Source organism: Astyanax mexicanus, chromosome 11 (genome assembly GCF_023375975.1).
Source record: "Astyanax mexicanus isolate ESR-SI-001 chromosome 11, AstMex3_surface, whole genome shotgun sequence".
Classification (NCBI taxonomy): Eukaryota; Metazoa; Chordata; class Actinopteri; order Characiformes; family Acestrorhamphidae; genus Astyanax; species Astyanax mexicanus.
Genome location: NC_064418.1, coordinates 23561768 through 23587388, shown reverse-complemented (window position 1 = coordinate 23587388; position 25621 = coordinate 23561768). Strand labels below are relative to the sequence as shown.

General features: G+C 37.1%; 1 protein-coding gene across 1 annotated transcript; it reads right to left on the bottom strand.

Moving 5' to 3' along the window:
* Positions 1-244: 244 nt before the first annotated feature.
* On the bottom strand, positions 245-25561 carry gbp1 (guanylate binding protein 1). The gene is made up of 11 exons (XM_022664236.2): positions 25367-25561; positions 22206-22409; positions 14897-15024; positions 11233-11342; positions 10806-11023; positions 9272-9514; positions 7076-7224; positions 5160-5291; positions 2221-2433; positions 1317-1419; positions 245-992 (listed from the first exon to the last, which is right to left on the bottom strand). The coding sequence occupies exons 2-11, from the start codon at positions 22390-22392 to the stop codon at positions 592-594; spliced, it is 1884 nt and encodes a 627-aa protein (XP_022519957.2). The 5' UTR covers positions 22393-22409; positions 25367-25561; the 3' UTR covers positions 245-591.
* Positions 25562-25621: the final 60 nt, after the last annotated feature.

Genomic DNA, 25621 nt, shown 5'->3' with positions numbered 1-25621 from the left:
GGTAATTGAGGCATGGTCCATATCCCAAAATGTTGTTTCATATATTTTATATATTTCTTATATTTATAAATATACAGATTATAGATTTTACATATTTTTTTTCTTTTCAGTTTTTGTTATAAATCACAATTTAAAAAATGTAAAAAAAAAAAAAAAGATAGGCCTACATTATGTATAATGTTATTGTTCCTTGAATAAAGTAATGTAAATTGAATTTTGAAAACACAAGTGGAGGCAAAAAACGCATTTGTATTTATATTTTATTTGAAAATAATTGTGAACAAATCAATTTTCCTAACTGAGTGAATTTTGATGACTTGTCTAATCAAAGCATTAAAAAGGGGGGTGTACAATTAAGTTAAGCAAACATTTCGAGCAGTCTAAATAAAATCAGCTTTAAGTTTATGTGTCATTTTGTATAGCAGAAGGCAAAGATGATATTTAAACCACAAGCACAACAGTGATTAGCACACAGTAACAGATTAACTCTGGCTTACTGAGTTCTTTTAGGACAACAGCTAGAATATATATGGACATTTGATAATCAGTGTCCACAGCAGTAGCTACTTTGGAGAGAGGGCAGATAGGGCATTAAAAGGGCATTTTCAGGGTTTTCCTCATGATTTTATAGTTCAGGAAATCACCCAACACATCTTTGCCAACGCCAATCAAAGGCATTAAAACATCCTTAAAGAAACCTTTAGAACTTTCCTCTTTTTCTTTTTTTAGCTGCTGTATCTCTTGGCCCAGCAGTTCGGCCTTCTCCTTGAACTGGTTCTTCATCAGGATCTCCTGTTCAGCCATTTTTCTCTGTATAGCCTGGTTCATCTCCTCCTGCTGCAGACGCTTCTCCTCCTCAAACTTCCTCTCCAGCTGCTCCATGCTGTCCGCCTGCCTCTCTCGCTCCACCTGCAGTGCCCGCTCCGCCTCCACCTTCTTCTCCTCCGCCACTTTGATCTGCCGTTCTGTCAGAGCCGTTCTCTCTTTCTCCTCTGGATATAAAGAGATGAAAGTGAAAGAAAGAATATTCTTGCAGTAACGCAAGCAATGGATTTAGTTTTACTCTATTTACAACTGGGATTATCATAGTTCCAGGGAAATCCCATCACTCAACATGATACCACATCGTCTACTGTTCACATGGGTTAGCTGAGCACTCTACAATAACAAGCTAATGAATAAAGGTGATACTCGTGGCTGCAAAGTTGACCGTCATGAGTTAAGTTGTTTTTTTATGTATTTTTGAACAAAAACGTCAAATAGGCCAACAAATTCAAACAAACCCTGTAAATGCTACTCAGGAAATGTCCTCTTACCCTCAATCCTTTTCTCTTTCTCAGTTAGTATTTGGTCAGTCTGGAGAATGTAGTTCGCTTCTTCACTTCGTTTTGTCAGAAATGCCTGCAACACCTCTTCAGCCTACACACACGCACACATATACATACATTACAATTATATTCATACGATGCTGTAATTTGAGAGACAGTGACTGTGTTTACATGTACTTCCTAATTTAATTGCTGCAGAATATTTAGCAGTAACCTGATCAGCACTTTTACATGAACTTGGGTAATCAGATAATAGTAAGAGAACAATAGGATAAAAATCAGGCAAAACCTGAACCTGAGCAGCAACGTGATCATGCATCTGCTAGAAGATGAAGGTATACATGCACTGAGACATACCAGAATAGTCTGGTTATAAACATGCACTAAGACATCCCCAAATACTCCAGTTAAGTGTTTACATGCATTAGAAATCGCAGAATACTTTATTAAGTATATACATGCACAGACTGAGACATCCCAGAATACTTCATTAAGTATATACATGCACAGACTGAGACATCCCAGAATACTCCAGTTAAGAGTCTACATGCACAGACTGAGACATCCCAGAATACTTCATTAAGTATATACATGCACAGACTGAGACATCCCAGAATACTTCATAAAGTATTTACATGCACAGACTGAGACATCCCTGAATACTTCATAAAGTATATACACGCACAGACTGAGACATCCCAGATTACTTCATAAAGTATATACATGCACAGACTGAGACATCCCTGAATACTTCATAAAGTATATACATGCACAGACTGAGACATCCCAGAATACTTCAGTTAGGAGTCTACACTCTGAGTTTGTGAGCTGCTGCTGTCAGTGTTCAGTGTTGGAGGTTCAGTGCAGCTGCTGTTGCTGGTCTGGTTTTTACCTGGACCCCCTTGTTGGGTTCAGACTGGTAGTGGGTAATGATGGCGTCTCGGTCGGTGCAGTACAGCTGGTATCCTCCGGGCTGGGCGTAGTGACCCTGCTGCAGACGCTTGCTCATCTCCTGGTACAGGTCCAGCAGAAGCTCCTGGCACCGCCTCTCTGACGCGGCCATGTTCTGATCCACCAGTTCCAAATACTGCTCATTTACTTTTGCCTGAACACACACAGTCAGAAATGTACAGCAACCAAGCATAACATTAGGACCACATTATGTAAAAAAAGGGTTTTCCCCTGCACTGATCATGTTGGACACTTTGTAGTTCTGTAATTACAGACTGTAGTTCTGTGTCTGTTCTCTATCGGTTATCTGTTTATCCCTCCCAACATATTTTTGGTTACTATATTTTTTTCTGAACTTTACAGTTAACATTGAAATGTTCAATCTGTCAAGTATTTTGGAATGTTTTTATTTAAATGTTTTTTAACGATATTATAACATTGCTGCAATTTCACCATGTCAGTGTTTTTTTAGTTTTACTTTTGGGTATGTTTCCTTTAACATTTCCATAATGTTAGTATTCGTCTAGCTGGAAACATTATGTGAGACACATTTTAACAAGATATTGATACAAACCATTAGTAAGTCGCGCGTTTTCCAAACACTCCTGGAATATTTCTGAAATGTTACATCCTAACCTTCCTAAAACCTTTTCAAAATGTTGCTAAAAGTTTGCTGGACCTTGCCGCATACTGCCAGAGATTTCTCCAGATTCTCTGGATCTTTTGATAATATTATTAGCTGTAGTAGAGGTGGGCGGATCGATCCAAATATCGATAATATCGATACCAACGCTGGTATTGGTATTGAGCAATACTCGTGTAAAAAGATCAATACTCAAGCTTTTTTTTTTCTCTCCTGCACGCACTGACTGCTGCTCTGCTCCCCCAAACCCCCCCAAACAGGTTTGGAGAGAGACACCACCTGAGTATTTTATTTTTTCATATTTTTTTACACTCTGTTATTTAAGAAAAAATAGAATTGCATGAATTCTATGAAGAACATTTCTTAATTCTTAATACTATGAAGAACATTTCTTATTTTTTATTGTGTTTCCTAAGAACAATTCTATTTAAAAAAAAGCATAGTGACTGCTCATCTTCTAACTAAAATTTTTTTTTTTTCTAATGTTAGGGCAAACTTTCTTTTGTTACTGTCCTATTGTTTCTAAACGAAAATGTTGATTGTGAAAGTATTTTGTTGTCACGTTCAATGTTTGGCAAAATTTTATTCTAGGTCTTTTGGATCTATGAATCTTAAAATATTAAAAAAGTATCTGTATCAATATCGGCAATACTGGCCCTGCATTTACTTGGTATCGGATCGATACCAAAATTCCCAGTATTGCACACCTCTAGACTGTAGGTAAAATTAAATATATTGTCTGTGTAGTTTATTCAATTGAATATATGTTAAATAGAATTTGCAAATCATCATATTCTGTATAGTTCTTAACTTTGTTTTATGTTGTGTTATGTGCCAGCTGCAGTTTCAGACAGGTCAGATGGGTTCTTTTTAATATTTCACATCACACAGGACTCTGCTCGGTTTTCTCCAGGTTAGAGGGTAAAAGCTCTGGTAGAATTTTAATAGTATCACAATATTACTGTATTACCTAAATGCAATAACAGAAATATAAATAATCAAAACTGTATATAACTATGTGATGTTAACTAACTAAAGCATATTATTTTGCAGTACAGATGGAGGAAGTGTTCATACCACACTCTAAAAAACAGAGGTACGATATGAGTACTTTTTTGTACTCGAAGGTACATTCTTTATAATTGTACCCTCAATGGTACAATATTGGTCTTTACAGGGTCAGATTTGTTCCCTCTGAAGTACAATGTCTTTCCTGACAGCAATAAGTACAAATTTGTACCATTTAACCAGCCAAAAGGTACATTCAGTATTCTGCATCACTGTACTAATAAACAATATATATTTAAATTGCACATTTTTTATTTGAAAGCCAGACAATTTTGTATCATCAAGTTTTTGCGCCATTTTTAGTTGATGACAATGTTTATAATCTTTATAATCTATACTGGCACAAAAACCATGGGTACAAAAAAGTACTTTCACTGAAAGGTACTTTTTTGAACCTTAATATAAGGTACAGCCCCAGCGACAAGCTTTGTACTCTTTTAAGTACAAATCTGTACTTATATTTCTTAGAGTGCATATGAACTAATGAAATACTAATATAACCATAACCATACCCATATGTGGTCTCTGATAGCAGAATGTCCTGCACTGATAATGTTTCAAAAAAATATGCACCGTATTTTTCAAACTATAAGGTGCACCTAAAATCCTTTAATTTCCCCAAAAATTGTCAGTGCGCCTTATAATATGGTGCACCTAATGTATTTTACCAGTCAGGTTGTAAGGAGCAGTAAAGCCACTGTGCTGAAGTAGAGCGTTATACAGGAGTTTCAGTTTAGTTCCTAGCATTGAGGCTGGAGTAGCATTAGCATTAGTCGCTAGCTCTTTCCCCGTTCAGTGGTGAGTATATCGTACTGTAGCCTGTGCATTTACCATGTTAAAACAAGCTACGTGGGACAAACCGCTAGCCAATATCACCCTGGGTTAAGGGAACACATTTAGGGTTCCTTAGTGTAGCGCTGTCGGGCGCCATTTACTAGCTAGCGGTTAGCTGCTAATGCTATTGCAGCTGCACCAAGCCTTAGCTTACTGTAAGTGTACTGTAAATAAACCCAAATAAACAGTTTTCAGGTGAAAAGTCTGTGTATATTAACATCCAGTGCTCATTTGACTGAAAGAAAATGTTTTTTTTTTTTTAGAATTACAGTTTTGTTTATTTAGCTTAGCTTTTAGTTTGTGTGTGTGTGTGTGTGTGTGTGCATAAGACTCACGGTGAATATGTTGAGGTACTCTGCGTTCTCGTCTTTAAAGGAGTGCTTGATGAACTGGGCAGTGGCCACGCTGCTGGACCGCTGGTGTTCAGTGGTTATCTCATCGATGCTCACAGGAAACAAGCTCTTTACCTGCAGGAAGCATGTTGATCTTAAACCTTTCGTCAACAAAACCTGTATGTTCTGAATTGTGCTGAGTGCTGAATTCAAATACAAATAAACAATTTAAGGCAGGAGGAAGTGTTTGTGCTGAGCTATTGAGATTATTAGATGTGTTTAGTACATTTTTTGGCATATTGCTATCTTGGCAGTGGAAAATACAGGTGCACCCTGACAACAGTCACACTTTCATTGCTATCTTGGCGATACAGGTCTGCTGCGCATACACCTCTGCTCATTACACACACAAGGTCCCCCAGAAGTGCACAAACCAAACTTTTGCAGCAATAAAAAACAGAATACTAAATACAATAACAGGACTGTTCCCGTAAAGAGCAGTCCATTTCCTCTGCTGAGAAGAGTTGGACTAAAAAAAGGCCCTTGCTGTTCGATATATGGTTTATATCAGGGGTATTTAATTAGAATTCAGTATGGTCCAGTTAGAGAAAATTTCGACAGGCCAAGGTCCGGACCGATAGTTAACTTGTGTTATGATTCAGTGCTATATCCTGTAAGGTTGTTTTAACTATGGTGAAAAATATATATAATTATAATAATAAAAATAATAATAATGATAAATGTCTCTCTGGCCAGATTTTGTATACATTCCTCGCCTGTCTCTCTGTCGTGCTTGGCATGACTTAAGTTTCCTCCCGTTCTCGGGCTCCCTATCTCCTTATAAAGGCGTTTTTTTTTACAGTCGCGTCCCAATTCAACAGCCGGAGCAGCGGGACCGCGACCCTGACAACACGGGTTCGATCCCGCATGAGGGGCGGTGTGTATTTTTTTCTTACCGCTTCTGCACAGATCTGATTGATGAAGAGAGCGTTTGGTGATTTACTGCGCTGCAAAGCACGTATACAATAAAATCCTTCTTAGTAGCTTTGGGTCCGCATTGGACAACCTTTGGGTCCGCACCCGGACCGCGGCCCGCCTATTAGTGACCTCTGGTTTATATGCTAATTCAGCATGTTGCTATGAGGTCATAAAATGGTGAATGGGTCAATAGAAATTCTGCAAAAGCGTTTTTTTTCTTACTCTGAAAAGTTTAGTTTGGAGATATAATGCTGCAGTAGACAGTAGCAATGTGCTTTTTCAACTGCATGAATAAAATGAGCAACAAAAAGTATTTATTTACTTAAAAACATTTTGCAATTTGTTTTGTAAACTGGCCCTCAGGTTTATACCTCATACTGCTTTTATAGTTTTAAGTTAGGTATACCAAAAGCTGTGCTCTACTATTGAGGTGCTGATTACTGACGGGCTTCTTTTTGGCCAACTGTTCACTGATACATTATCACAATAAAATTTTTACAGTGTAATATAATCTCAGGTTCTGATGACATGGCATCTACCAGGCAGGAGGTTACACTGTGACTCATTAGCAGTATATTATCTCCAATTAAAATGTTGAATTTCCTCCTTAAAATAACATGTATCTATTATGACATAAGGGCCTATATTTTACACCTTAAACAAGGTGTGTCGCGATGCTTGTTGCTATCTTACACCCCGTCTACAGTCTATTTTCATGTGTGCCTGCAGTCTAGTTTCCTTGTGCCCACTCCATTGATTAAAACCCTGCAACTAACAGCTATACCATAGCAACTAATTAGCAACACCTTATCAACCACCTAGAAATCAATTGGGATTCAATAGCTACCAGTGGTTAAAGTTCAAAAGAAGCTATGTGTGTGTGTGTGTGTGTGTGTGTGTGTGTGTGTGTGTGTGTGTTTGTGTGTGTGTGTGTGTCTTACCTGTTCCATCTCCTTCTGGTACATCTTTATACCTTCCTCTACTGCTGTCTGGTTTTCTATCTTGGCCATCACCACCACAGCATTCTCCAGACAGGGCATCTTCCCACTGCAGATCGTCTCCACATACAGCCTAACCAGATGACTGAACACTGCAAACACACACACACACAGATACATACACACATTGTAAACCCATACGTTGTTTGATACTTAATTTTCTCCAGTAGTGCTAACATACTTTTTCAAATAGTTACAACTTAATTTTCTCAAGTAGGGCTATCATACTTTTTCAGGCAGTGTCAACTTAAAAGGGTTCATTGAAACTACATGGGAAATTTAAGTTTAGTCAACTTAATTTTCTCTTGTACACTGCTGACTTAAAAAGCTAGGTTTAACTCAACTTAAGTGTTTAATTTGTCCTTTTAAAAAATGATCTGTTTAGTCAAATAAACTAACAATTCATCTTTAGTTTAACACACACTTTCAAGTTAATAAAACTTCAGTAATATTCACATAACTTATCATTTTAAGTTACCCATAGGTATTCTCAACATATTTAGTATATTATTATTTTACTGCCAATACTGACAGTATAATAATGGAGCAACACAGGAGTAAAGTCAGTAAAGAGTGAACTCTGTAGCTCAAAGCCACCATACAGTGATCACTAGGAACACAGAATAAAGTTAATGTGCTCTTACAGCTCTACAACACTGAGATCTGGCAACCAACATGTATATTGTAATTACTGCACGCCCAGGATAAGGTAGCTTTGGGAAACAGGCAACACAATTCTTGAAACACACACATAAACCAAATAACTAGAGATGGAACGATCGATCGGCAGTGTATCGGTATCGGCGGTATTCTGATTTTAGCCGATCTGATTCAGGAGTTTAGGGTTAATCAGAGCTGTGTGTGGATGAAACCGGTGAAACTGCTCACTTACAGGAAGCTGCAGTTCCTCATCCAACCACTAGTCGGAGCTGCAGCAGCACAAGCCCTGCTGTCTTTACTCAGTCAGAGCTACAGCCCAGCCACAGGCTACAGAGCTCAGCTGAGCCAGTCTGGAGCGTTTTTTACAGTTTTCTTAAGATCACCCCACTAACCGGATAATACAGCTCTCTACAGTTCATCTTTCAGCCCAAGCAGCCCAACAGCAGCAGTTTAGAGCAGCGTCACGGAGTCACTGCTGGGATTAACATTATAAACAGGTCAGTTAGCGCGCTGCTAACCTCATAATGTTTATAACTACGGAGTTTAGTGGACACACCAGGGCTGCACGGTTAGACTGTTGAAGGCTACTGAAGACTATTAAAGGCTATTGGAGGTTACTGAAAGGGTTATTGGGGGCAGAAATCAGTAAAGGCTGGTTAGATAAGTGAATCACGTCCTCGTCTTTTGCTACTGTGAAACTGCGACTAGCGCTGTCAATAAAGTGATGTTTATTAACATCATTAAAACAGATTTTGTCAGGTATTGTCTTATAAACATTTACACATAACTTATACCTCTCATAAAAAGCGTTTATTTTGGTCAGTAACACTCTTGTGTTTATTTACTATCAGTGTAAATTACCAGTGTTTGCTTTGGCGTAGATGTAATTAGAGGAAACACGTTGTGTCGCACATTGCTACGTCATCATATTATGGGCTAGTTCAATGCAAGGCACGGAGGGGTGTATGTGTGTTTGGACAATTAGTATTTAGACATTAATTCGGTATTCTACTGATATTTCTGTTGTTTTTTTTTTTAGAGAAATATGTTTTTACTTTACTTTACATAAGTAACAAATTAACATTGTTTTTGGTGTATTTACTGTAGCTGGGATGGTCAAGGGTCGAGGACCTAGGCAAATGCCTAGGTTTGCCTAATTAAAGAACTGCCTCTGATCCCATCTTACAATATAAAAAAATAAATAAAAAAGTTAAATCAACTTTCCCTTTAGTTGTAATAACTTGATGTTCTAAGTTATGCCAACCTAAGTTTTCATTCCCCATTTCTTAACTTTTTAAGGCAACCGGTTTCCTCAATTTTTTTAACCAAATTCAACTTATCGGGTCTTACAGTGCACACACTTTTAGCTACACACTGTTGTGATCTGAGATTTACGATGTGAATCATTTATTAAGTAAATTAATTAAAAACTAAAGGTAAACTATATTAATTAAACACTAAAGGTGGTGAGGTGCTTACTCCTGCCACTGACTCTGTGTCCTCCTTTCAGCGTCTTCACTTTACTCTGAGTAAAGACGTATTCACAGAACTGCAGTGTGGCCTTCAGAAAGCCGGGTGAAAGGTCACGCTGGTCCAGGCTCTCCAGGCGAGCCATGTTATCCTGTGAGGCCGGCAAAGGAAACACAAAGCACTTGCGCGTGGGAAAGTAGTTCCGAATGCACTGCCGCGGGAGATTGTAGCTGCTCACCCTCTGACCAAATCCTGAGAAATTAACAGCAAGGGAAAAAAGACAGGCAACAATAAAGAGTATGAAAAAAAATCATGAAATAACAACAAAGATACATAAGTAAGGAAATAAAAGGTATAAATAAAGTTAACGTAGTTTTACTTCACCAGAGATGACATTTAGATATTTTATGAACACTAACCTAAACAAATTAGTTAACGCATTATGTGTGAACAGTGCTACTTTCACTTCAAATGGACCGGCCTATACTGTGCTACACTGTGGGAGTCCAGCTTATTTAAAAATAACTGCAGGCCTCACTTGTCTCAGTTAAGGTCAGTGTTCATGACTCCACCTTTGGAAAGAGACTGGGCAAAAATGGCATATTTGGCAGAGTTCCTAAACAAAAACCACTGCTGAGCAAAAAGAACATCAAGGCTCATCTCAATTTTGCCAGAACACATCTTGATGATCCTCAAAAATTTTGAGAAAACATTCTGTGGACCGATGAGACAAAAGTTGAACTTTTGGAAGATGTGTATCCCATCACATCTGGCATAAAAGTAATTTACATTTCATAAAAAAAGAACATTATACCAACAGTAAAACATGGTGGTGGTAGTGTGATGGTCTGGAAGACTTGCTGTGATAAATGGAAACATGAATTCTGCTGTTTACCAAAAAAAGTCCTAAAGGAGAATATCCAGCTATCTGTTTATGACCTCAAGCTGAAACTAACTTGGGTTCTGCAGCAGGACAATGATCCAAAACACACCAGGAGGTCCACCTCCACCTCTGAATGGCTGTGGCATGACCTTAAAGGGCGATTCATGCTCGAAAACCTTCAATGTGGTGGAATTCTGCAAAGAAATGTGGGCCAATAATCCTCCACAGTGCTGTGAAAGACTTGGTTGCAGTTGTTGTGGCTAAGATTGGCCCAACCGGTAGATTTATGGGGCCAACACTTTTTCACGCAAGGTCATGTAGGTTAGATTTTTTTTTATCCCTTAATAAAAAAAAAAACTATTTTAAAAATTGCATTTTGTGTTTATTGTGTTGTATTTGACTATTTTTTAAAGTTGTTTGAATGTTCTGAAACATTTAAGAGTGATAAACAAGCAAAAGAAAAGAAACAATGAAGCTGGCAAATAATTTTACACACCACTGTACAGAAGGTAGGAAAGAAAAGGAACAAACATTTTAAGCTAAACTAGATCATTTTCACTAGTATGAACTGAACTTTCAATGTGGTCTGACACCACACTGTAACACCTGGTACTTCCACCTCCCTGTGGATTTCACTCTCAGCACTGCTGATATTATTACCTTTCTTTAGCTGGAGGGCAAAATCCAGGTACTCATCCTCAGTGACCCGCCCCTTATTCTCTATCACCAGCTCCAGAATAAAGTCTCGCACCGTCCAGATGAAGTTTGGGAAAAACTGCACAAACTGAGAGTCTTCCTCCTCCTCTTCCTCCTCCTCCTCATGTCCTGCTGGCGAGGGGGATTTGATCCGAATGTGTTCTGCGAGCTCAGTGATGTAACTACAGCACGATAAGGATAAATCCCTTTCTTTTTTATATGTTTTGTTTGTTTGTTGGTTTTGTTTGTTGTTATGAGGAATGCTCATCGCTGAATTCATACTCATTCATTCAGTTTACACAGTGTATAGTTTCTGGGCTGGGGAATTCCATTTCAAGAAATTTAGCATCAACCACCAAAATCATTTTATGTGTTGTAAGATAAAGGATACTGCAGTTTTTCCAGTGCCGTGTTGTCAATGGTTCCTCGGCTGTTGTAGACCAGAGTGCTGCTGAGCAGAACGGCCAGGCAGAAGATCCAGGCATCATTTCGAGAATCTCCCTAAAACAGCATTAGCATAAAACAGGGCAGCAGCTTAAACTCAGAACTGCAGTACAGAGCAAAATCACACTGAAGGAAAGAGCTGTACTCCCTAAAAATGTCATACTGTTCCCCCCTCACCACCATCTGTCCTAGAGTATCCCACAGTTTATTTACTGTCAGTGTGGTTTGTAGTCTGAGCTCTTAAACTAATATGATGGCTTTAAGATATATATATATATATATATATATATATATATATATATATATATATACAGTCATATGAAAAAGTTTGGGCACCCCTATTAATCTTAATAATTTTTAGTTCTAAATATTTGGGTGTTTGCAAAAGCCATTTCAGTTTGATATATCTAATAACTGAGGTTTATTGTACTTATTTATTTGTGCAAAAGTATGGGCACCCTTATCATTTTATTGATTTGAATACTCCTAACTACTTTTTACTGACTTACTGAAGCACAAAATTGGTTTGGTAACCTCATTGAGCTTTGAACTTCATAGCCAGGTGTATCCAATCATGAGAAAAGGTATTTAAGGTGGCCAGTTGCAAGTTGTTCTCCTATTTGAATCTCCTCTGAAGAGTGGCATCATGGGCTCATCAAAACAACTCTCAAATGATCTAAAAACAAAGATTGTTCAACATAGTTGTTCAGGGGAAGGATTCAAAAAGTTGTCTCAGAGATTTAACCTGTCAGTTTCCACTGTGAGGAACATAGTAAGGAAATGGAAGACCACAGGGACAGTTCTTGTTAAGCCCAGAAGTGGCAGGCCAAGAAAAATATCAGAAAGGCAGAGAAGAAGAATGGTGAGAACAGTCAGGGACAATCCACAGACCACCTCCAAAGAGCTGCAGCATCATCTTGCTGCAGATGGTGTCACTGTGCATCGCTCAACAATACAGCGCACTTTGCACAAGGAGAAGCTGTATAGGAGAGTGATGTGAAAGAAGCCATTTCTGCAAGCACGCCACAAACAGAGTCACCTGACGTATGCTTTTGTATACCTGAATGCTTTTGTATGCTGACTTCTGTGTATTGGAATTTTAAGAGCACTGCCCTCTGTGCATTTCAACAGAGGAGACTGAGTACGCATTCAGGCTGTGAAGATACACCAGCAGCTCTTGCATGAGGGAGAAGGAAAGGTATTTTATTCTCTATTCTGTTTATTGTTTATGTAAAAACTGGGTTTGCAACACTGAATATAAAATAAAGTAATCAACCTTTATTTTCATTGGAGGATGCCCCTCATTTACAATGCCGCTGAGCATTTACAGTTTAAAAGGGATTAAAAATATTTAATAAGAAATTAGAAAAAATAAGGAACAAAATAGTAAAAAAAAACATAAATAAAGGAAATAGAAAATTTAAACAGACATTTACTATAGATGTAAAAAATAGGACATTTAAAAAAGACCATAAAAAATTAACACATAAAAGGAAAGGAAATTTATATCTTATGAAGAAAAGGATAATAATAATAGTGAAAGTAAAGTAAAATGAAAAGAATGATAAGAAATGATCAATTTAATAATAATGATCTAAGAACATGGGAATCAACATGGGAACAAAAAATAATAATAATATAAAATATAAACTAATTAAAAAAAACAATCACAGGCTTTCTGATCATGTGCGGAAAAACTGACATTAGTTTTAGTTTCAAATCATGGAAACAGCTCACCAAAACATCAACCTATCCTTTATATTTGACAATATTTGAGTAAAGGTCCTCACTCATCTTAAGTTTATTTAACTGAGTTTTATATTATATTTGTAGCCTCGCTCTGAACTCAGCTTCGCACGCTGCAAAAAAGAAGAGACGCAGCGCATTTTGCCTGATTTATCTTGGTTAAATAACAGTAAATATTGTGGCTATATTGTGTGTTTTATATCATGGCTTTGCAGTTTGAACTACACTTGATTCGACGTTATTTATAAAAATAATTGTTTTTCAAGAAAAAAGAAGCAATCCGGGCGCGCTGCACCAAGCTCCACTATGTGTGGCTGCAACATTTTAGAGTGCTGGACGAGCTTTTAATAAATTAATTAATATATTTAATATTTTAATAAATGTGCCCTGGTAATAAGAAACGAACACTAACCTATAGCTTTATATTTCTGTGTATTTCACATAAGTCTTATATCGTTGACGGGCAGCACCAGACGCCAGGGTGACAATGTGCTTTATTTTTCAGATATAAACAAAAAATAAAAGTGAATTTCAGTTACATAATAGCAAAGTGAAATAAAATAAATGTATGTTCAGTCAAAGTACTTTTCTCTTTACATTTTTTATTTCAAAAACTGCAGTGGTCAGAAAGCTCTCTGAAATGTACAGTAACATAAGTCAAAAATATTTTGGGCTTTTCATCATAGACCATCTTGCCTAAAGCTCAGATTATAGAGAGGCATACAAGCTTTGCTTTTGTACAATGTCACTTTTTTAGGTTATATATAAATATAAACCAGACATTGCACTGATAATTTCATTGCAGAGTTTTCTTACAGCAGAAATCAGTAAAGTGTGATATAAAGTAACAGGTTTAATTTGTAAATTGACCTTTAGTGGATTTATCTAATAATAAACAGAAGTACATACCATTATGCACTTTATTTATTTATTTGTTGTTTACAGTAACTGTAACAAATGTTGTTATAAGTCACAGCGCATACAATGAATCTGTCTGCCATTTTAAAAGGGTAAAGGTCATCTCAACGTGGTAACTCTGCTATCAAAATGGTATCAGAGTTTTCCACTAGGAAACACTTGAGAAGATGTTTATGTTCAACTTACCAGTTATAATTGTATTTATCATAATTCTGATATCATATGAACGCAGGATTAACTGTAGAACTTGGGTCAGATTTAGGACTGCAGTACAGTAAGAGGAACGGCCTCTTCTGACCAGAGCTTTACCCCTCGTATAAATACGCAGTCCTGAGTGTACACATTATTACTGTGCAGCAGTGGCGTGCACAGACATTTTGGGGGGCAGGTGCTCAGGGGGAAAAAGGGCACTTTTAAGCGCACGTGGCACACTTATACACACTTATCCATCATTGATTTGGGCTAGAGCGGCTACTTTATCTGGTGACCAGTCGACTAAAGATGCTTAGTAGTTTGGTGCTGTATGAGACATTTTACTGCACAACAAAATGATTTCACGTTGGGCTTAAAGGGGAAACGGTAGGATTTTACTTGATGTGAATGTTACCTGGCTCGTGGGACACGAGGGAGAAGAAGCCTATCTGTTGTCGTGCGTCGCTGAACTGAACTGCTGCTGTGCCGGTCACGTGACAGAGGAAGAGAGAGGTCGGGTGTGTGCGAGCTGATTTCAGGGCATTCTGTTTTCACTCGTTTTTATAATTGCTCAGGTTTTCAAAAGATCATTTCAAACCGGCCTCAATAAAATCTTAATAATAAAAAAAAAAGTTTCAAAAGGGCACTTTGGTTGATAAAGGGCAGAGTTGGTGGTGCTTTTACTCCACGCCTCTGCTGTGCAGTAAGGGGGTGTTTTGCTGATTTATTTTAGCTTTTGGATGTGTTGTTCTCACCTTGTCCACATCTCCCAGTCCCTCAGTGTCCAGCAGCACCAGTGTGTGTTCTGGTATATTGGGGTGGGGCACACACCACATCCAGATGCCCTTAGTTTTTGACTCGATGGTGCTGCCCAGAGCAAAACCTGAAAAATTACGACAGCAATCCTCTTTATTATTTAGGACCAAATACAAAAGGCTGTTTGTCACATGATGGGTTTTCTGGTTCTGTATCAGCAGTTAAATGTTTACAGTGTTTATTTAATGTTCACTTTACAGCAAAACATTTACACTTTGTATTTCAATTCATATACAACAAATATTTAAATGGCAGGTCTGTTATATTAATTGTAGAATAAATGCGGGGCAGAATAAAAAATGCTGCCCGTGCTGTATGTAATCATGCACTGACAAAGCTGGGTGTTGTATGTATGTAAAAAATAGTATATCATGATATTCAAAGACATTTTCTTGATACACAATCTTTATCACAATGATTTTACATGCCAACAAAATGCATCAGCAGTGGCACACAACTGCTCAAGTATTCTTTTAGGGATTTCATTTCATTCTTGCAGCAGATCATTCAAGTTTACATGTATTTTACACATAAAATGTACAGTTGGGATTGTGTTTTTGATCATATACTCTATATCAGGGGTAATTAATCAGAATTCAGTTTGGTCCAGTTAGAGAAAATTTCATCAGGCTAAGGTCCGGACCGTCGCCAATGTTAACTTGTGTTATAATTCAGTGTTTTATTCTGTTTACTGAAGAAGCCTTTAGTAGTTCTGTCAGTGTTTTATCAACAGCTGAAATACAAAACAAATTACACATACTAGTATATTTCAACAATATTTATTGTTTTAAATAGGCCTGCCTCAATAATTACATTATCAACCTATCATACAATAAATGGAAAGTCTAATAATGTTAATCTGTATGTTTAAAAATGCAATATTTATTCTATTTGATTTTATTTATATTAGATTTAGGCCTGTCATAATAATAATTACATGAATGATAAATCATACAATATATGGAGAAATGTTTGCTGAACTTGGCCAAAATATCAGCTTTTTTTAAAAACAGCAGTTTTATTTTATTTAATATTATTACTGTAGCATACTTTATTATGTTGTGGGTAAAACTGATGGGGGAAGTTGCCATTGCTTTTTGACCCCTGGTGGTTGCCTTAGTGTTGAGGTAGGGTTGTTTTGGGAGTAAAGAGAGCGCCTGCAAGTTTTTTTTCTTGTTGAGGAGTTCTGATCAGGTGGAGTAAAGTGGAATATTTTGCATTCTTGTCTCGGTTGTTTCTCTTTAATTCCTCCAAGTAACACCGTTCTGTTACATTACTGTTAATATGTTTCATAACTATAGTATTTTAATGTTTTTTCTGGTGCGCACCATCTGTATTAGTTTTTCTCGCTTTATTCTCCCACTTCTCACCTCCTGCTTCACCTGTGTGGCTCCGCGCGCTCGCATCTGCACAGATCTGATTGGCTGAGGAGAGCGTTTGGTGATCTTACAGCACACGTGATTGGTCAGTAAGTTTACTGCGCTGTAAAGCACGTAAACCATAAAGACAATAAACGTTCCGCCGCTTTAAATAAACACTGTCAAAATTAAATCTCTCTCAGTAGTTTATAGGTTTGGGATTGGACAACGTCTGGGTCTGGGTCTGGACCGCGGTCCGCCTGTTATTGACCCCTGCTCTATATGCTTATATTGTTTTCCACAATATGGTAAAATAACATCATTTTGCCCAGCTCTAGTGTAAATTTTTTGTGTTTGTGTTTCCTAGAGTGAAGTGTTCTTTTAGTATCGGTACATTCAATCTGGTTACAAAGGATTTTTCCTCTGTGAGGAAAAGGTCACATGACTATGACCTGTTCTTCACACTGCCCTGAGTATGATTCAACAATCTGACTTCTTTTATCCCTACCAAAGTCTACATTCACACCAAGAAACCAAAACTTTACATGAAACGTTGCTCTTCAGTGCACTAGCTTCAGTTTAGAAGCGTGTACGATTCAGGGGTGGGTTTCCCGAAAGCTTCGTAACGCTAAGAACTTCGTTAACTCGTACTTAAGATTGATCGTTAATTAAAGAGTGTTTCCCAAACCCGTGCGTAACTAAAGTACTACGTAAACTCGATCGCAGATTAACGAGTGCTCTCACCCAGTCGTTATTTTTAACGAGCTTCTTTAGGGGATCTCGACTTGCAGTTCAGCACCTTAAACACCAGGGACCGCCAATTTTGAGGAAGAAAAATGATAATTTCCGTGTTTGAAGCAATTATATTACATTACTATTAATCATAATCAATTATATTACTATATAATTATTAATATTAATATATTATATTACTATTAATTATAATCAATTATATTACTATATAATTATTATTATATTATATAATTATTATATTATATTATATTATATTATATTATATTATATTATATTATTTCCCGTGTCTGCGGGTGCTCCGGTTTCCTCCCACAGTCCAAAGAAATTAGTTCAGTCTAATTAGATGTCGGATAAAAATTGCCCCTTAGGTGTGAGTGAATGTGTCTGTGTGTCTGTCTGTGTCTGTCTGCCCTGTGATGGATTGGCATCCTGTCCAGGGTGTATACTGCCTTCAGCCCGATGCCAGCTGGTATAGACTCCAGCCACCAAGCATCGAAACCCCCCCCCCCCCCCCCCCCCGGGCCCCTTAACGGATAAAGCGGTTGACGAGTGAGTAAATGAGTGAATAAGTTATATTATATTATATTATATTATATTATACTGCCAACTGTGGCTTGTAGTCTAACTGGGCAATCAAACCCACGAGTAAATTATTTAAATCCAGATTAGCGATGATAGAAGTCTTGACATTAATGCTGCAAGAAATGCAATCAGTCAATTCCTGCAGATGATGCTCACGGTCTAAGCAAAGCTGCAAAGTCACCAAGTTCATCTGGGCAAACTCTGGGGTGTGTCAGCTCGCAAATATCAGTCAAAAGTTGGACACGTCTCATTCCATGTTTTTTTTTTTACATTGTCGATTAATATTAAAACCATGAAAACTAATTGACGCAAATGGAATTAGTAGACAAAAAGGTGCATGGCTTTGACAATCCCCTGACATAAACCCAACTGAGATGGTGATTTAGGATGAGCTGGAGCTTCACAGTATAAAGTACAAAACATATTTCTGTTGGTTTAAAATGTAATATATATATATATATATATATATATATATATATATATATATATATATATATGTATCTATATATATATATATATATATATATACACACAGGAACATACAGTTGTGGTCAAAAGTTTACATACACTTGTAAAAAAACATAATGTTATGGCTGTCTTGAGTTTTCAATAAGTTCTACAACTCTTATTTTTCTGTGATAGAGTGATCGGAACACATACATGTTTGTCACAAAAAACAGTCATAAAATTTGGTTCTTTCATAAATTTATTATGGGTCTGCTGAAAATGTCACCAAATCTGCTGGGTCAAAAATATACATACAGCAACATTAGTATTTGGTTACATGTCCCTTGGCCATTTTCACAGCAACTAGGCGCTTTTGGTAGCCATCCACAAGCTCCTGGCAAGCTTCAGGTCGAATGTTTGACCACTCTTCTTGACAGAATTGGTGCAGTTCAGCTAAATGTGATGGTTTTCTTGCATGAACCCGTTTCTTTAGCACTGTCCACATGTTCTCAATGGGGTTTAAGTCAGGACTTTGGGAAGGCCATTCTAAAACCTTAATTCTAGCCTGGTTTAGCCATTCCTTTACCACTTTTGATGTGTGTTTTGAGTCATTGTCTTGTTGGAACACCCAACTGCGCCCAAGACCCAACCTTCGGGCTGATGGTTTTAAGTTTTCCTGCAGAATTTGGAGGTAATCCTCCTTCTTCATTATCCCATTTACTTTCTGCAAAGAACCAGTTCCACTGGCAGCAAAACATCCCCAGAGCATAATACTACCACCACCATGCTTGACAGTAGGCATGGTGTTCCTGGGATTAAAGGCCTCACCTTTTCTCCTCCAAACATATTGCTGGGTGTTGTGGCCAAACAGCTCAATTTTTGTTTCGTCTGACCAGAGAACTTTCCTCCAGAAGGTTTTATCTTTGTCCATGTGATCAGCAGCAAACTTCAGCCGAGTCTTAAGGTGCCTTTTCTGGAGCAAGGGCTTCTTTCTTGCACGGCAGCCTCTCAGTCCATGGCGATGTAAAACACGCTTGACTGTGGAGACTGACACCTGTGTTCCATCAGCTTCCAAATCCTTGCAGACCTGCTTCTTGGTGATTCTTGGTTGACTCTTGACCATCCTGACCAATCTCCTCTCGGCAGCATGTGATAGCTTGCGTTTTCTTCCTGATCGTGGCAGTGACACAACTGTTCCATGCACTTTATACTTGCGTATAATTGTCTGCACAGTTGCTCTTGGGACCTGTAGCTGCTTTGAAATGTCTCCAAGTGACTTCCCTGACTTGTTCAAGTCAATAATTCGCTTTTTCAGATCCACACTGAGTTCCTTTGACTTTCCCATTGTAGCTTTTGTAGCTGAGTCTAATCACTGGGTCAAATGAGCCCTATTTAAATGGGCTCATGAGAAGTCAACAGCTGTAGTCAATCAGAATCACTTACAAGAAGTGAAGAGGCCATGACATGAAGCTAATTTGATTGACACAACTCGCTACATCACCAAAATTGACAAATTTTGTTGCTGTATGTATATTTTTGACCCAGCAGATTTGGTGACATTTTCAGCAGACCCATAATAAATTTATGAAAGAACCAAATTTTATGACTGTTTTTTGTGACAAACATGTATGTGTTCCGATCACTCTATCACAGAAAAATAAGAGTTGTAGAACTTATTGAAAACTCAAGACAGCCATAACATTATGTTTTTTTACAAGTGTATGTAAACTTTTGACCACAACTGTATGTATTATTATATTATTTTTATAATAATAAAAATTAGAATAATAATAAATTAATATTACTATCAATATTACTGTTAATAATATTAGTATAATATCTATTAATATAATATATATTAACAATAATAGTTTTAAAAATGTAAAAATAATTTTAATGTTTTAAAATAGATTAGATTTTCGAGTATTTATTTAGTCATATGTATCTTTAGGAGTATAATGTTGTTAATTACAACACATTTCTACGTTTTTAGGGTGTAATAGTGAATAAATACTGCATATTGCAGTGTCGAATCGATATTTGTGGATCGATTGAGCGCGCTGTTTCGGGGGAGGAGTCAACAAAGATGTTCTTTAACCTCGTTCGTTAATTTTCACGTTGCGAAGCTCTTTGGGAAACACTCGCAGAACTGGCTCGTTCTTTACACACGTCATTCGTTAGTTCGTTCGTTATTCGCTAAGATTGATCGTTTTCGGGAAACCCACCCCTGAACAATATTGAATATAGATCACATCCTAAAATAAATAATACATTTGGTGAGAAAACGGGATTTGAGACACTTCTTTCCTGCTGTGTGAAAACCAGTGTTGGGAGTAACGGCGTTAAAACTAACGGCGTTACTAACGCCGTTACTTTTTTTCAGTAACGAGTAATCTAACTAATTACTATGACTGTAACTATAACGCCGTTACCATTTCCGACACCCCGTTACTGCACGTTACTTTAGCAGCTCTATGAACTTTTTTTTTTTATTTCGCTTTGCCCTGGTTAACCCCTCCTCTGTCCGGTGAACTTGAGCTTCTGGCCGCTGTGCCTGTGGTTTGGCGTGGTGAAGTGAGGCACAATTGTGACGATTTGCGTGCTCTAATCAATTCAGTGATTGCCGTGGACAACCCAAGTTCCGAATTAAGGACGTTAAGCTCTTTTTAGCTGCTCCGGTTTTTGTGGTGCTGCTGCTTTCTATTTTAGAGCTTAGATTCTCTGCCCGAATCCCACCTGACCTGAGGACCGACCCGAAATCAGGCTCCTATTTTTATTTTATATAAAGCTCTGGTGTGATAATCACAATGTTGCTAAGTAACCAATTATTATTGTTCACTAAAGCTAACGAAATAGCGAAAATTGAAAGTGAAAAACATTTGTGTTAACTGAATCTAATAAAAACGGTAATTAAAAGGAAAAACATAACTATCTCCAACTGTATTTTGTGTTTATAAAACTAACTAAAACGAACTGAAATTACTGATAGAATACCCTCATTTTTGTGTTTAATTTATTTATAAGCGCAGTTGTACAGCGGGAGTTGTTGTGCCGAGCGCGCGGCACTCGTGGTCCGTTAGTTCTTGTGTAAAGCGCTCGCGCTAGCAAGCCCACCCTAAAATGAACAGAAACAATAAAAACAAAATAAAATTAAACTATAATAAAAATGAAAACTGTAATCACGTAGCTCTGGGCGCACGTGAACGCCTCCGCGTTTGACTTGCAGCATTGTGTGTAGCTGTTCTTAAAAATCATTTAAATTAAATAATAGTTCTATGCTTCTATGTTACAGTGTTAATTAACATAATTCTGATTATATTTCGCTCATTCAATCAGCCCGAAAACAGACAGTTTATGGGGCGGATCGGGTCAGGCTCATAATGACAGTTTATGGTTCGGGCTTGGGCAGAATGTGCACGGGCTCCGGCTGGGTCGGATTTTTTGGGCACGATCTAAGCTCTATTCTCTTTTGGTGAAGCTGTTATATTAATACCATTTTAACGGGCATTAAATTGTTGTTTTTGTCCATTATTTTGTTTTATATATACATATTTCTTTTGAGTGTGGCTTGGTTTGTTAAATTTCATCCCCAGACGCGTTTTTCCGCTTTTTTCAGTATTACAAGTTTTAGTAATTTTCTTTGGTTGTGTGGAGAATTTCGTTTTATTTTTTTTTTAATTCGTTAGATTATATTTTTGTCAACATTTTGGGTTTATTTTCGTTTGTTATTTTTTGTTATTTTTCTAATAATAATAGTAAATGCATAATTGATTTCCTTTTTTTGACGGGCGAATAATAAAAAAGTAACGCGATAGTTACTTTTACTGGTAACTAATTACTTTTATAGTGGAGTAACTCCGTTAGTAACTCAGTTACTTTTTTGGAGAAGTAACGAGTAACTATAACTAATTACTTTTTCAAAGTAACGTGCCCAACACTGGTGAAAACAGCCTTTAACAGTAATTCACTTATAACACTGCTGCAGTATAAGTTGGTCTTTTTCAAATGCAAATAAATATCTTTGCATTTTTATTTCCCCCAATTTTGCAAACCTGAAACTTTTCCAAACTGCACACATTTTGGCATGTTTTAATTAGAATAATATTACCAGCTTGTTGTCCTGCCAGCCGGTTCATGAGGTAAGACTTCCCCGTGCGGTAGAGTCCCACCACAGACACCACCACCACCGGCTGCAAGATCCGCTCCAGGTACTCCGTGGCACTATCGCTCACCTGCAGCGAGCCGTTAATGTTCTCCACCAAACATACGGGCTCTGTCATCAAAACTCCGCTCATGATGACCTTGTGCTTTTCTGGAAAACAGAAACACAGCTGTTTTATTTCCTGTCTAAAAGTTTAAATATCTGAGGTTTCTCATTTGTTTCACTGTTGACAGAACATTGTAACATTTTTCAATTAGTTTTCAATTAACATTTTTTAATTAATTAAGTTAAAAGTTTAAATTAGTTTATTTATCTATTGAATGTGTCATATTCCATTACCAGATATATCTACAAAAAAATAAATTTTCTGTTATTTCCTGAACTGAGCAAAATGTTTTGCCAATACAATAAGTAGTAGATTCTAGTAGATTAAATCATTGAGGAAGGAAAATTGGGTTAGAAATAAAATTAAACTATTAATAATATTACTACAATAAAATATTTAGGCTACATCTTTATAGATTACACTTCCTAAGGTACCGTTTTTTGCAGTGTAAGTGTGTTTACATTCACTGATTACTGCAGAACAGAAGAGTTCGTTAGTAGTTTGATCAACACATTTACATTAACTTGGGTACTCAGATAATAAACAAAATGGGAACATTTTACATATCAGACAACAATCTGATTTTTGTTTTGCAACATGCCAGTAGGCTCACAGAATAAGGGGTGTCACAAACATCACGTAAAACCTAAACTTCACGCAGCACCTTTTTACACATCATACCCAATATGATTAAATATCAGCTAGTGCAGGGGGTCTTAACCTGGGGGTCCTGACATAGTCTCTAGTGGCCAGAAAGTGATGCGAATTAAGGAGGTTTTGTCCACAAAATGAACAGATAACAATGCCTGGTTTATACTTGACACGGCACAAAAGCACCACCTGTCCGTGCGGCAAACTTTCTGTCACACATAGAAATACGGTTTGCGAATCCGAAAAAGGGGCTGCACGGCAGTGCAGGCTAAGATCCTGTGAGCAAGTATATCCTTTTAGTGTTTACATAAGAACTTGAATAATCAGAATAATCAATTCTTTTTTATGATTATGCTCAACAATTTAACACAGTGAGTCTGGTTTAGCTTACTTAGTTGTTTATAATCTTTGACTTGAATATGCAGTATATGTATTTTGTGTATTATATGTATATGTATTAGAATTGTTAAATTAAATTAATGTTTATTTATAATACGAGAAAACAGTTCAAAGAAAACACAAATAATTTTACTTTTACACCAAAACATCAGAAGCAGGTTCATCAGTTAGACTCCACCCACACTTTACACATTTATGATCTGATCTTTTCAGTTTTAAACAAGGGTGTCAAACGTATTCACATTCATTACTCAAGTAGAACTATAGATACTGGGGTTTAAAAATACTTTTGTAGAAGTTGAAGTATCAACTCAAACCTTTTACTTATGTAAAAGTATAAAAGTACTGCTTTTAAAACTACTTAAAGTATAAAAGTAAAAGTAATGAAAAGGGAAAAATGACCTTATAAACAGAAGCCTAGGCTGCACTACAGGGGCCTATAGTGCACTACCCCCGATGATTAGATGACTATAAGAACTGAAATGGTGCTTAAAAAAAGTCTTCAGAGATTCTGCGGGATGTTTTTAAAATATTTTACAGACAGCATAATACCTGTCCTTACTACATGCTTTACCAACCAGCTACAGACTGTAACTTTGCACAATCAACTTACAAATATTGCATATAGCAATAATATAAAGTATCAGTCAAAAGTTTAGACACATTCAATTCTCTTTTTTTTCTACCTTTGTTGCAGATTAATATTAAAGTTATCAAATCTATGCCATATTAATTTACAGAAGTAAACAAAACAGAAAAATAGGACTCTCTGCAGAGCTCATCCGAAAAGAGTTGTTTTTTACATCCGATCATTCCGAAGCCACTCGCTGCAGCTGGAGACGCATAACTGAGGTCTTCCTTGTGACCAGATTTCTCACTTGGTCTCAGTTCAGAGAAAAAAAAATTACTCCAATAAAATATAGATATCCAAAATTTCTACTTAAGTAAGGTAGTGATGTATTTCTACTTCGTTACTTGACACCTCTGGTCTTAAAAAAACTGGTTATTCAGTCTATAAGCCGAGTAATAGCAGCATTTGCTTTCTCGGTCAAGTGACATTGTGTTTAGTAGCCCCCTATTTCCACTCGCTGTTGTGTTTACTTGGATCTCCGTGGAAGAGCACTCCCAAAGTTTAGGGTACGGTGCTTGGTTTATGGTGCATGGCAGCAGATATTTTTTTTACAATTAAATTTCATGCAAACTTTATGTTCAATGTTATATTTATTCTTTAAGCAAGTATTTCACTCCATTAAAAGCTCACGTTAGCGAGGTGTGCTAAATATTAATGTTTGAAAGAATGCTTGAAGCTTGCAGGGTTTGCGTGGTCAGTCTCAGACGAAGGTTCAGGGCACCAGCAGTCAGTCCAGAACCAGCTGACCAAAAAGCAAAAAGCTAAAGCAAAAGCAAACAAGCTTTTTAGCAGAAAAATCCAACAAAAATCCACTGAAAATTCACAAAAACACAAAAATGAAAGCAAAGACTGGCAAATTTCAAACAGTAATAATTTTCAAATAACTGATAATAAGTATAATAAAGTAACCAAGTATATTTAAAAAATATATATATATTTTTTTTATTTTTATTTTTACGTAATATTTTTGGCACAAAATTCAATCCATAATTTAGTAAAGGTAGGAACTGCTAATGCATGTAAAAAGCGTATGATATTAACATGGACCAGAAAATTAAGGGAATATTTCCACCACTGTGATGAAACACCATGATAAAATATGGCTGTTTTGATCGCACAGGGAGGGACTATGCTGCATCATTACCTGCATTAAAATAGAGGGTGTTTTAGCCAATTTCTATTTTTTCGGTTTCTGGAATAGTTGAGCATTAACACACTGAAGTGATCGGTTGTTATTACAGTTAAAAAAAATCAACAATTTGTACCAAAACGGAGATCAAAATCGAAACAATTCAAACGATAAAGAAATCACAGACTCACCGTGTGCTGCTGCTCTGTCCTGCTGTGGGAAAAGGTCTCGATACTAAAGTGGTCCAGATCCGGATCTGACTCCGGTTCAGACAGAGGACACGCCCGCTGTATCCGCGCAACGACTTCAGGTAAAACAGGGCTTTCCGAGAAATCAGCCGCTGAGCGCGCGACCGGGCGGCGGGGCTATTCATAGGGCAGAAAACCCCGTTATTCTCTGGGGAGGGGCGTGTTCTCAGAGCTGATCTGATTATTATTATATGATCT

What these genes read in the sequence shown, in the direction of transcription:
- gbp1 (XM_022664236.2), bottom strand. Translation starts at nt 22,392, where the DNA reads ATGAGCGGAGTTTTGATGACAGAGCCCGTATGTTTGGTGGAGAACATT. An exon ending in ACACAGAGTCAGTGGCAGGA is followed by an intron (nt 7,225 to 9,271) that starts GTAAGCACCTCA and finishes GTGTGTTTGCAG; the next exon opens with TGTTCAGTCATCTGGTTAGG. An exon ending in ACCAGAAGGAGATGGAACAG is followed by an intron (nt 5,292 to 7,075) that starts GTAAGACACACA and finishes TGCTTCCTGCAG; the next exon opens with GTAAAGAGCTTGTTTCCTGT.